This window comes from Gobius niger, assembly GCF_951799975.1.
Source record: "Gobius niger genome assembly, chromosome: 2".
Classification (NCBI taxonomy): Eukaryota; Metazoa; Chordata; class Actinopteri; order Gobiiformes; family Gobiidae; genus Gobius; species Gobius niger.
In genome coordinates this window covers 27,267,732-27,281,572 of record NC_136853.1, presented here as the reverse complement: position 1 = coordinate 27,281,572, position 13,841 = coordinate 27,267,732, and the positions used below count along the sequence as shown (strand labels likewise).

The 13,841-nt window shown below is 39.7% G+C and overlaps 2 protein-coding genes across 2 annotated transcripts; one reads left to right on the top strand and one right to left on the bottom strand.

Moving 5' to 3' along the window:
* Positions 1-12: 12 nt before the first annotated feature.
* Positions 13-3,424, bottom strand: reep5 (receptor accessory protein 5). The gene is made up of 5 exons (XM_079551672.1): positions 3,192-3,424; positions 2,906-2,999; positions 802-940; positions 357-525; positions 13-273 (listed from the first exon to the last, which is right to left on the bottom strand). Exons 1-5 carry the CDS (start codon positions 3,307-3,309, stop codon positions 224-226), a joined length of 570 nt encoding a protein of 189 aa, XP_079407798.1. The 5' UTR covers positions 3,310-3,424; the 3' UTR covers positions 13-223.
* Positions 3,425-7,777: 4,353 nt separating this feature from the next.
* Positions 7,778-10,514, top strand: dcp2 (decapping mRNA 2). The gene is given in 11 exon segments (XM_079551341.1): positions 7,778-8,021; positions 8,429-8,591; positions 8,593-8,817; positions 8,916-9,014; positions 9,089-9,241; positions 9,324-9,436; positions 9,500-9,589; positions 9,669-9,768; positions 9,912-9,989; positions 10,069-10,120; positions 10,271-10,514. Coding segments are annotated over 11 exon segments (1,266 nt in total). The 5' UTR covers positions 7,778-7,953; the 3' UTR covers positions 10,396-10,514.
* Positions 10,515-13,841: the final 3,327 nt, after the last annotated feature.

The window sequence follows — 13,841 nt, the reverse complement described above, 5'->3', positions numbered from 1 at the left end:
AATGACTCACTTGAGTAACTTTTTATTTTTTCAGTCTGCACCAGGCAATACATACATACTTGAAACGGTCTTAAAGGGCAACCTTAAATTAGTCAATTAAGAAATGGCTTAAACCACTAAAAGTAACATTTGAGAGTAACATATTGCCCCACACTTAAGGCAATATCTTCCCCAAAACACGTGTTTTAAGGCATGTTTCGCATAAAGGGTCCAGTTAAGCTGCTTAGGTGCTCTTCTTCTCCTCGAAGATCAGGTTGGCTGTAGCTTTTTTAGCTGGCAAAAAAACAAAAACGATATCAATAAAAGCCGCGAACATTAATCAAAAATGAATGTACGTTCAATTCCAAATGACTCACCTTCCTCTCTAATCTTGCCGGCAGCGTCTGTCGCCTTATCCCTCAAATTCAGCACAACATCATCGATTTTGGCCTCGTTCTTCAGGAAAAACGGTCGAATGATGCGGCTGTAAATGAGGGCAGCTCCATTTGAAGAGCTTGGAGCCATGCACCACACTAAGAAGGCACACTGAGGAAAGCAAACAACTTAAGAGTGTTGTAATAGACAATGGCAATATTATTTCAGCACCTGTTGTGAAATTAGTGAGCACGATCAACACACTCCTGTCTAACATAAGCTAACTCATCCTGAGTGAACCTCCTGTCGACACTTAGATATTCTCTGTCAGCAACATCGCGCTCCACCTTCGTTTGTGTTGAAAGGTAGTTTGCATGACCGAGTGAGATGTGCAACATATCTCATAGATTCATTTCATGTGATACTTTAACATAGTGACATAATTACCTTTCCAATGTAGTAGAATGGGAACCAGGAGAGGAAGATGTCAGCAAAGAATTCAGCCACGCTAAACACTCCGTACACCACCCAGTAAGTCAACCACTGGGTATCGTCCTCCTTTGTGGCACTTTCAATGGCTTTGATGCTGCAGAGACAAAAATGATGGAAGTGGAAATTCACAGAGCAAAGGGCCAGATTGTTTCAAATAATAACAAACAAGCTACAAACTATTATACATGTCATCACGGTGAATACAAAACGAATGAGTCAAGGATTTAGTTCCTGGCAATGCCATCATCATTGAAGGCTACGAGCTTCACAACAGATGGCATCCAGCTGTTCAATATAGTCCACACTGCACTTTGTCAAAGACGCTGAGTTACAATAATGTACCGCACTGCTATGCCTTAAATGGTGGCAATTACAAAGAAATAATACAACTACTACTTTTACAAATGAATCAACACTGACTCAGTGAATAGAATTTGCTACATGACAATGGGTACAATATTTGAAGAGCTGTCTTCTCCTGACTAATGCAGCTCAACATTGTGGGAATATTTAGAAATATTTAAAGTTAATTCACCATTTTTTCCTAAATACGGAACAGTGATGTACTTGTTTTTGGTGACTGTAAACTTTCTACACCTTTGACTTTTATTATCTATTTGGAACTTTTTGGAAAATGTAATAAATAAATATAAACAACAATAATCACATTTTGTCACACGAAGGCGTCGGATGGCATTTACAACCACTACACTACAATTAAAATGAGTTAATTCACAGGCATTTCATTTATTTGCAAGCAAACCCTTTTTAAATATTCTCCAGTCAGTTATTTGCAGTTATTTGCAGTTATTTGCAGTTATTTGCAGTTATTTGCTTGCCTCCGGGCTTTTGGACCACTCCCTGCTCATTAAACATGTGCTGCTGTTGCAAACCCAGTGACTCACGTTAGCAGCCAGATAATGTCACAGTTCATCATTTTTAGTTATTGTGTAACACAAAGCCACACAGATTAATAAAGGAACACGTAATAAATAAAGCAGTATTTAAACAGAGAATGCTCTTTTCTCAAGTGTGTTAATCTTAATTAGTTTCTGCCCTGAACCAGTGTTCGAGAGATGTCTTTTCTATGTTAAAATCTATAGAATTATCATTGTGGAAAGGCAAGGCAACTGTATTTAAACTGCACATTTCGGTATTCACATTGATTTTTCATTCTGTGTATTGATTTCTTGTTTAATACAGAGTTTCCGTGGGGCATCAAAAATCATTAAATATGCTCAAATGAAGGCCTTCAATGTGATTACAGAGCACTGCATTTGATTCCAGCAGGCACTAAATCTAACGTCACTGATTGACTTTAATTACTTGGTCAGTTCAGTGAAATTATAAAATATGTTCACAGCAGGTTTTGCTGAAATGTATTGTATATTTTACATAATCCCAAAATCTACCCATGGTGTCTTTTGTTCTTTCATTTTTTCCATTTTTCACAACTGAACATGGGCCTACATCATGTTTCAGCTGAATAAGGCATCTGTTGCAATGATGGCATCAAAATCGTCATATTTGGGCATTAAATGCATTCAGTCAAACTGCAAAACAGAAATGTTTTTACTCATATCCTGGGTCCTGTGGTCTGCCCATGTCAGTGCACAATCTGCACTCTGTTCTGCCACAGTCACACGCCTTAATGCTGATCCAAAGGGCCTTCAGAAGTCATGATCAATGAAGAGGAGATGGAGCTTACACACATGGGGACAGTTAAAGCTGTTCTCTCAGAAGCCTGCTTCATAGTGGAGTAAATGTTTTGCATTTTGACAGAGCCGGATTAAAATGACATGTCGGCCCTTGATAAACGCAGGCTGAAACAGGAAATGTGGTTACAGCGTCTGTGACAAAACACTAGATCGACTTTCCTTTCTCTCGTCTTCACTGACAACATCACTAATACTATTCCCTGGACAAAGTGTCTTTTCCTAACCTTGCATTACTCAGCAAGACCATTCGAGAGGGCTATGCGTGCACGTGTACGCATGTGCGCGCGCGTGTGCATGACAGATGAGCCTTAATTCGCTCCGTAGTAAAATTAGACACTTACGATATGTAGGCTGGATAAAGGAAACCGATGAGGTTACACAGTAGAGACGCCCCGTAGCCAATGACCAGGTAAATGGCGATGAAACCAATAACAGCTGGAAAGAAACACAAACAAACCACGTTTTACTCACGTCATACATTTGGTATAAGCGTGTAATACGCGGCACAAAGCCGTGTCAACTCAATATGTTTTATTCGTGGCGCTGAGCGGACCCGGCCACGCTTCTTCTTCCTGTATCATTTGTCTGCAATGTGTTTGTCCATCCCTGTTCCCGTAAATAACTCACCCAGAGCGATGTAGGTCCTGCTCACGCCAGTTTTCGCCTCGATTTTCCCCAGCACATCCGTCATGAGGTTCTTTTCGTGGAGAAAGTTTTCAAACCTCTCTTTGAGCCCCAGCGCCATGTCTACAGCTCGTTCAGGGCGATGTTGACGAACAATAAACTTGGCTGAATCTGAACTGCGACACCCCTGCAGCTACGTACAGTTGTTCCGTTCAGCGTCATGGGTGGCAGCTGTTTCTTCTAATGGACTCTTCAAAATAAAGCACGCGAGCGCACAGTACACACTGGAACTCGGTGTGTGTGTTGTTGTTACAGAATAGGAACCGATGTTTACTGAACGTTGACGTGTTTTTTTTTTTTTTTCACGAAATATATGGATAAAGTTAAATAAACGCGGTGTCTGTAACTGTAAATAGGCCTATGTCTCCAATAACCACGCCCTTCCCTTCACTGATGATGACTTGCAAACTGCAGACAGACACTTCACCCCGGTGCACGAGACGGCCATGGCACAAAACATGCAGCTGGTCAAGGCAAACTGGCATTTTTTCCAATAATGTGCATATTCAGCCCATCCTAGCCTCAACCTGTTTAAATAAAATAATGTTTTTACTGAAAACAATTGTACTATTGACATAATCGTGACATACTCATGTATAGAAGAGAACAGGTCTTTCTTGCAAATAAGACATTGAGTCTCAAGGGACAAACCTGTATTAATAAAGGAATGACTTTCCTTCGCAGGGTGGCTGGGCGCACCCTTCGAGATAGGGTGAGGAGCTCAGTCACTCGGAGTAGAGCCACTGCTCCTTCACGTCGAGAGGAGCCAGCTGAGGTGGCTCGGGCATAAAAGAATATTTAAGGCGAGACACTGCAGGTGAACAGGGAAAAAATGTATATTTACAGATATCAATTTGAATCTTTTGCTGTCGATCACTGGCATTAATGTGAGAAAAAAATACATGGCAAGTTTTCTGTTATTTTATCTTTTCATATAAGAACAAGGTGTTTTATGCCTAAAAATGCCCCAAATTTCCCATCTTTTCGGCAACGATATCTGAATAATGTATAGAGCTACATTCAAATTTGTTGTTTCATTTTATTGATAAATGAGCTGCCAAGACTTTTTAAGAGCGGAATTAGGATTTCTTGTTTAGTTTTAAAATAAGCTGTTTTTTAGTGGAAAAATTAGCAAAAATTAAATTTTCGCCTTATTTTTTGACATTCAAAACTCAATAAATGGGGCTTAGGGATTAGATAATAAAAAATCCCTCTGAAAAAATCTTCCAAATATTGTTCAGTCCAAGGCTGGAAAATTTGAAGTCTTTAGGTCCGACTGACGTGGACATAGTGTCGCCACAATGACAGAAAAATGTGTTTTGAGAAAAAGGCCTTTGAAATTGCATTGTCCCATATAAGTCTATGGGGGAACATTGAATCAGCGCAATATTTAAACATGTTATTGTGAAGATAAGGTATATTTTCTGTTTCCGGGTGAAAGCTTATATGTTCAGAGACCAATTTGGCCCAAAACCTGAAAACTGAAAAAATTGAGTTTTGCCTGTAGTGTCTCCCCTTAATTCCGCTTAGATCTGATCTAAAGTCTCAGGCACTGTGAAAAATTGTTTTTCAAGGTACCCGCTATGAAAAAAAAAAGAAGTTGGGCGTCCACAGATTCAAGGCTCCCACCGACTGGAATAACCCAGCTCAATCCGCTCTATCTCGACGAGCCATGTTTTTAACCTTAAATTAACTTGTTCCTGTTTTAGCTCATTTGGTTTGTGTTACTCACTTATTTTTTAAATGTTTGCTTTATGTGTTGTGTTTAATCTAATATTATTGTTATTGTACTTTAGTGTCTGCTACTGAGAAATGTTAATCTGATATTATGAATTGCTGGATGGTTGGATCAAAAAGGAGAACTGAGGTGTGAGTGTAGGTACGAATGAGTTAACTGTGATTGTTCTTGTTTATTGCTGATCCTTTTATGTTTAGGACCCCCTTGTAAACGGGATGCGACATCTCAAGGGGCTTTTCCCTAAAAAATAATACAAATAAATCTGTTTGGGATGCCTCTTGGTGTTCTGGGCATGTCCCATTAGAAGGAGGCCCCAGGGACACACTGGTGGGACTATATGTCTCTGAGCCGACCCAGTGTTGCCTGGGATGCCCCTGGATCAGCTGGAGGAGGTGTGCGTGGATCGGGAAGTCTGAGCATCTCAGCTCAGACTGCCCCAGATAAAGCAGAGGAGAATGGATGGAATGGATGAAACATTACCTTTAAATCATTTTTCTAAAGTAAATAGGAGACGGCATTCGAGCCCATGACCTTCCAATCATGAGACGACCATCGATTCGCCCCGATTGTGTTCCCTGTGAATGTTCTTGCCAGTGTATCTGACTTACCTCTTGTTTAGATGGCTGTGTTTAACATGCATTTTGTATTTGTAATCTTGTTGTGTTGTATTGCAAGGCCGTCGACAGACTTGGTGCGGCCCGGGACAAGAGGGCCTTCACATGGGTCCTCTAAACCTACTGTATGTCATAACATAAGTGAGTTATTGAAAAAGGGTTTGTTCAATTGAGCAATGGGCCCGGCAACTGAGAAAAGACTTCAGATGTGCCTCGTTATTGTGTCAAACTAATGGGGTGCCATGGGGTTCTTTAAGTGATGTCGGCTACACAGTGTTTTCAGTGTCAAAGTCTAGTCAGAATTACGGTCTCTTTGGGAGGGAAACACTTTCTTAAGGCAAAGCTGTATTAATTATGTTAAGCATTACGGTTATAATTATGTAAGACGGTTCACTTTCGAGCACCTGGATGTTCACCTCAACAATAAACTGGACTGGTCCCAAAACACCGACGTCTTGCAAGGGTTTTTATGACTCTCTCTGGTAGGCTGCTCTCCCCTGCAGAGCTCTGTCCTTGGGGGCCCATGGACTGTGGAGGATGAGATAACCTTTATTGACCTCACAACGGAGAAATTCACTTGTTACATTCATCTCTCAGAAACACTCCGGGTCTGCAGGATAGACAGGGAATGTGCAAACAATTAAACAGTAAATAGAGGTTATCTTATTTACATTGACTACCAAATAACTTTAAGGAGGAGCCACGTGGCTGTTCCTTCAGACTGGCACCATCGGAGCAAGACAGAGCGCAGGTCCTTCACCCCCACTGCAGTCAGACTGAAAAACCTCATGTGCCATAAATTAACCCCTTAACCCCCGCCTTAACCAAGCACATTTTCTCCAGTCACCAAATCTAAAAGCTTCTCGGCTGGACCTGTGTGAAGTTAGCCCCCCCATAGTGTCAGATTTGCTTCAAAATAGTGTCATTCGTTTGTGCTTCGTTTGTGCACGTTTGTGCACACAAAATTAGCGTTTGTGCGCACTTCGTTTTTGAGTTATTGATCATTGATTGATAATTGATCAGCCCCCCCATAGTGTCCGATTCACTCCAAATTAGTGTCATTGTTTAGCATTTCGTTTGTGCACGTTTGTGCACATAAAATTAGCGTTTGTGCGCACTTCGTTTTTGACCAGACCAAGACCCGAGTGTGTGTGTGTGTGTTCTACCTACAAAAATCACACCATTAGAATTACAAATTTGATCTATTTTATTATTTTTAAAAAGGCACTTGTGAAACACCTATATCTTTGGTGTGGGACCTACATGGAACTATCGTGGGAAAATGCTGTGAGTCAACAGTAACCATGGTTACCAAGTACTCAAATTGTTACATTGCCTTTTTTTCACACTGTCACGTTCAAATCTGTTTGTAAGGTGAACTGTGGCTTAAACAGAAGATATGCACAGTTTGTCAAAGTGTTTTATTTCTTGTACCACAAACATTTTGTGTACTTTGGAATTACATGAAATGGAGATAACAGCCTCTAGGCCAGATAACGCCTCATTTGAAAGCTAAGACCTACAAAACTGATCGTGACCATTTTGTCGCGTTTTCGTCTTTTTTTTGTTTTGGTCGTGTTTGTCTTTTTTATTTATTTTTTGCTTTCTTCATCTCTTTTTACCCCTTCTTTTTTGATTGTATTTTCGTCACTTTTTACGTGTTTTTGTCGCTTTTTTTGTAATGTGTTATTGTTGATTTTCTAGCACGTTTTTGTTGCTTTTGTTTCTTTTTCGTCCGTTTGTAGCTCTTTTTTTTTCTTTTTCATCCCCGTTTAATCATGTTCTAGTCGCTTTCTTGTGTGTCTTTTATTGTTGTGTTTTCATCTTTGTTTTCGTCGCTGTTTTGACACTTTAGATTTGGGAAACTGGAGAAAATGTACTTGTTCGGGTGGGGGTTGAGAGGTTTAAAATGCCCCAAAAAAAAAAAAAGAAAAAAAGGGAAATAACCTCTGTATTAGTGTCATGTTATCAATTACCTGCGCTATAACAGTAAACTTTACACCGCTAATAAAGTCGACATTGTGATATTTTGATTTTAATCCGTGTGAGATTCAACCAAACTTGCTCGAGCGCTTCCTTGTTATGCCCTACTGACTGACGTTAGATTTGACCAATGGGAAGTCAGCATTCCAGTTGCGTCACTCATGCCTTCACGTGATTGGCTCGCTACATTTCCGCCTAAAGCAGTAAACTAAAAACAAGAAACTTAGCGCCCGAAGAACAATGCTCAGTTGATATTAGCTTCATGGGCTAGTGTAAAGCTGAGTTTGGCTGGACTCAAACAGCAAAATGTGAGTAGAAGACATGTGGAAGTAGCTGTATTTCATGCCAGTTGGTCAGTGTTTACGCGGGGATGTTTTCGCCGAACATGGAAACAAAAAGAGTCGATATCCCTGCCGCGCTATTGGACGACCTCTGCAGGTAAGGTCTTATTTAGCTGTGTTGTTTTTGATAAAAGGGCATGGATTATTGATGCAAACCACCGTAATAATTGTGGTAAAATATCTTTACACGATGATGATGACGTTGATGATGAGAGTGTGGCAATCGGCTGGCACGGCTGCTCAACAGAAATTCCCTCTTAACGTATAACAGAAAATATGCATAACACCCAACTAAACGTGCGCAATGAATTTAGGAAACAAATCATCAGAAAAGCTCGAAAGACGACAGAATTACTGACCTGACTTCGAGACATGATAGTCAACAAAAATCTGTATATTTTAATGTTTTAAGCAATAATTAATCACAGGTCCATGTGGAAGTTAAAGAGCTGATGATGTGTTTGTTTGCGGTCTGTCGTAACCTGCCTTTCCTTTTTTCTGCAGTCGCTTCATCTTGCACATTCCTAGCGAGGAGAGGGACAATGCCATCCGTGTGTGCTTCCAGATCGAGCTGGCTCACTGGTTCTACTTGGACTTCTGCATGCAAAACACTCCGGGGGCTCCCCACTGTGGGATTCGAGATTTTGCTAAAGCTGATATCCTGCTACTATGTTGTTTCCTTTTACCTTAAATCCCCCCTTTCCCCCATTGTTATAAACAAGTGTTTTCATTTGTCATCAAGTACTGGCCTTAACAGTGAAATACTTTTTCAACACTGCCCTTTTCTGTTGCCTCATGGAGAGGATGTGCAGAAGGTTCTGGAGCAGTGGAAAGAGTACAAGATGGGTGTACCCACATATGGAGCTATCATTCTAGATGAATCACTTGAGAATGTAAGTCGGATTTTAAACAAAGTCTTGAAATACTCCAGACCATAGTTGTTGTATCATTAATGCATATGCTGGCGGTTGACATCATATTTTGTTTGTAGGCGCTACTTGTTCAGGGTTACCTTGCAAAGTCAGGTTGGGGCTTTCCAAAGGGTAAAGTAAATGAAGAAGAGGCCCCTCATGACTGCGCAGTTCGTGAAGTGAGATTTGCTTTTTATGTACAAATCATTGACTGTAATTTACATGGATATGAATAATGTTATTTCTTTCGTAGGTTTTGGAAGAGACCGGCTTTGATATCAAGAATCGCATCTCTAAAGATATGTACATAGAGCAGAAAATCAGTGACCAGCTGGTGCGGCTTTATATTATACCAGGTGTTCCCAAGGACACAAAGTTTTACCCCAAAACAAGAAAGGAGATCAGGGTGTGTAGATGATTTTATCTACTATAATCTTTTATTGAAATATCACGTTTTCCATATTTTATTCTTTTGTTTGCATTTTTAGAACATTGAGTGGTTTCCTATTGAGAAGCTCCCATGCCACAGAAATGACATGACTCCCAAGTCCAAACTTGGACTTGCTCCTAATAGATTTTTTATGGCCATTCCATTCATCAGGTACTTGTATTTTTACCTTTAAATAAAATGCCTTGTTTTATACACTGCATTTGTTTCTTCTAGACCTCTGCGAGATTGCATCAGTAAGCTCAAAGGCGAATCCCCAGACAGTGATGACGAGGGGACTTCTTACAAATTTTCAGATAAATCTCGGTAACGCTTATTTTTGTTTAATGTTGTCACCATATAAACTGTAAAACTCCTGGACATACAAAAGCTTCTTTTGTTTTAGGTCTAAATCCCGCTGGATCACAGGCACAGACATGCTTTCAGTAGATGCCAATGCCAAACATAAACAGCAGAAAACTGCGGGCCAGTATGAGCTGTATCAGGTCAGAACATTAGCTCATCATTAGAGGAGAAAGAGCACGCTCTGTGTCAGAGTTACGAACCTACTTATTACTAGAAAACAAAGATTCAAACTTATCTCTGTCTTAGGAGTGAAATATATAAGAAATGTTCAACTCTTTTGCAGAACCAAGCTATAAAAAGTAATGGGAAGAAAGGTCAAGACTCTCACTATGTGAAGAAAGGAAGTGATGGCAGTCTGCAGGTCAGGCCTTACTGTAATATTCATGAATAATTAGGAATTCTGTGTCTTCATCATTAACATTGTTCAATTCATCCCTCAGAAAGAAGACAAAAGACTTCAGCCCCGAAGATTGCAAGACAGTTTTGAGAGAGGTACATCACTGCAACATTTGTGTTCATTTTTTTAATAGTATGTACAATATTTTGCACATAAAGGAGGAAGATACATTATTTTAATATTGTATTATTTATGTAAAAAAAAAAAAGTACTGAATTGGACAGTAAAACGTTTTCTTTTTACAGATGTGGCACAATACAACTCAAATGGTCACCTGACATCTGCCTGTTCAGAACAGTTTCAGTCCTCCCAGACTTTCCTCAACTTCAAATTTAACAAAGAGGCTATCATGAAATGTTTTGACTACTGAAACGAAGGGTGTGTTGTGCCTCTTGCACAACAAGCGTTTTGTCGACTTTTACTTTCTAAACTGTTTTTGAATTTACACCATACTTGCATTTTTAAAATGAATGTCATTTTCTGCAAAACATACCTGTTGTAATCTAAAGTCGGTGTGTGTGTTTTTTATATTTTATGTTTGGTGCAATTTTTTTATTATGTCCATCTGACCTGCAATGATAAGGGGGAAAACAAAACAGCAATAGACTAAACACACTGACATTTTAAAGAAGAAAAATCGTTTTGTTATGTTACAGCCTCATTACAAAATTGATGATTTTTCCCCCCCCCTCATCAATCTACACACATGACAAAGTGTAAAACGTTTTTTATAGAATGTTTAGCAAATTTATTACAAATAAAAGATTGAAATATCTCTTGTAGTACATAAGTATTCGCACTTTGCCATGGCACTAAAAACTGAGCTCTGATGTATGCTTTTTCCACTGATCGTCCTTGAGATGTTTCTACAACTTGACTGGGGTCTCTCTCTGCGAAATTAAATAGTTGGATTTGGAAAGATGCGCACGTCAAGTTTCCATAGCTGACAGTGCACATCAGAGCAGAAACTATGCCCTGAAGTCAAAGGAACTATCTGTAGACCTCTGAAACAGGTTTGCATTGAGGCACAGACCTGGGGAAGGGTACAGAAAGAAAAATGTTGCACCATTGAAGGTCCCGAAGAGCACAGTGGCCAGCACTCTTCCTAGAGCCAGCAGTCCGTCCAAACTGAGTAGTCGAGGAGAAAGGCCTTGATCAGGGAGATGACTTAAAACCCGATGGTCACTCTGACAGAGCTCCAGTGTTATTCTGAGGAAATGAGAGAACCTACAGACGGACAACCATCTTTGCAGGACTCCAATCAGGCCTTTATGGTAGAGTGGCCAGACAGAAGCCTCTCCTCAGTAAAGGTTTTGGCAACTCTGCTTGGAGTTTGCCAATAGGCACCAAACAACTCTCAGACCATGAGAAACAATATTCTCTACACTAATGAAACCAAGATAGAACTATTTGGCTTTAATGCCAAGTGTCACATCTGGCCAAATCCAGGCACCGACTCATCACCTGGCAAATACCATCCCTATGGTGAAGCATGGTGGTGGCAGTTTCATGCTGTGGAGATGTTTTTCAGTGGCAGGAGCTGAGAGACTAGTCTGGATAGAGGGAAAGATGAAAGCAAAATACAGAGACGTCCTGGAGGAAGACCTGTTCTAGAGCGCTCAGGACCTCAGACTGTGGTGAAGGTTCACCTTCCAACAGGACAATGACCCAAAGCACACATCCAAGGAGTGGCTTCAGGACAAGTCTGTGAATGTCCTTGAGTGACCCAGACTTGAACCCAAATTAACATCTCTGGAAATACCTGAAAATAGCAGAGCAGCAACGCTCCCTAACCTGACAGAGCTGGAGAGGATCTGCAGAATGAGGGGAAAAAAAACAAATGCAAGTGGCCCGAGCTTGTAGCATCACACCCAAGAAAACTTGAGGCTGTAGTACACTGTTAACAATGATTATGCAAATTGTATTTCAATGTCATAAAGGTAATACAAAAAAACATCAATTAACAATTGAATTAAACAATGAAACTCTTGGATGGTATTGTGACTCAGGGCTCTTTAAATCACTGACATCAATCTCAGACAGCTGTGAAAATAAGTTGTCAAGAAAGCCCAGTTAATCATCGTACTGTTAGGAGATTTGTGGCTTGTTCAGAGCACAGATAAAAGGCACAATGAGGACCGTTTCTGCCAGACAAATACATCAGATTAAGAGAACAGCAGCTACAAAGCTGAATTTGAAACTGCTGGTGCATCTTAACACAGAACTGTTACTTGACAGAAACTTCCTTAGTACTTTGGTACTTTTGCACTTTGAGTGAACAGCTGTGTCGGTTATAGATATGTAACAAAATCTTAAGATGAGTGTGTCATTATAGCTTTCATTTGTACAATAAACAGAAACCCTTTTCCATGTTAAGACTGAAAACTTCACAACAGAGTGAACTTTTTTTTTAGAATGTTTTGTAAATGTATGAAAAATCAAACTGAGACTGAGACTGATATTGCTTGTATTCACCTTTTACTGTGTTTTGTTGAAGCACCTTATGCATCTACACTGAGTTAAAGGCGACAGCAATAATACCGTAATCTAAGATTGAGGGAGACAAAGGGCGCAATAGCGGTTGGTGAGGGCTATCGTTGCTTGAAGGCCCTATACCTGATTTTTTGTATTGCAAACAATGAAATGGGAAGTCACTAAATTAAAATGTTAGTTGTGGTCAAAACTCATCCGTACAAGTTTAAAGGCAAATTTCACAACTTGCCGGGTCACCTTTCAGGGTCGCGTTCACAGAAATGCTGCAAAAATAGCCTGAAAGTTCATGAAATTGATACAAATGTTTTATAATTTGATTCACACTGTTTTCCCTACAAGCATTTAAGTTAATATACTAAAAAAGGATAAAAATAATTTTAATTCCATTTATAGAAGTAAAATCAGGTATAGCTCCTTTAATGCTATATTTTTGTTTGTTTAAAGTTACTTGATTTTGTAGTTAGTAAATTTTGGGAGGAAAACACACTTGACTTGTGTTCTTTGTATGGACTTTACAGCACTGTTTCTAACTAATTTCATATAATATATAATTCAATCCAATAGCTCTGGCCCCCTGTGGTGCTGCTTAAGTAGCCAGGCCTTGACTCCTCTTTGACCTCACTGACATCTGGAGGTCCCCAAGGGTTAATCCTTGGCCCTTTTTTGTTTTCACTATACAGTATATGCTCCTCCTTGGGTCGTGCTGGAAAAACATAGTGTTGGGTTCTATTTTTATGCTCTTTTTATGACTTGATTCACAAAATGATTCTGACTTTTGCACTAGTTTTACTGACGTAAACTGTGAACCTTACAGTTTGTGTAAGGTAACTTGTAAACCTTACTGCATGATCTGCAGTAAAGCATCACCTGATGGCTTAAGTGCTTGTTCTCAGGAACTAGCCGAGGCCTGGTGTCCAATCTTTCGTTCTGTTGATTGCTGTTCTGTTCCTGATCTTTGGAAGAAGTAAAGATCTCATGCCACGTCTCAAACAAAGATTAAAGATCAGTGGCTCTTGTGATGAAGTGCTTTGAAAAAATAATGGTATATAGACTTAAATTGGATGTTGCCCCTTACCTGGATCCTTTGCAGTTCGCTTTCAAACCTGGGCTTAGCAGTGCTGATGCGCTTTAATTGGTAAACATTTGGAAAATCCAAATGCATATTCAAGGGTTTTATTTTCATTTATTATGTTGTTATGTTATGTCATGTATGTATTATGTATTATTTATGATGCAGAAACTTAGGGACTGTAAGTTTTGCTCTCATCAAATCGTTCATTGTTTTCTTTCAAATAGGTCACAAGTAAAAGTTGGGAGTCCTCT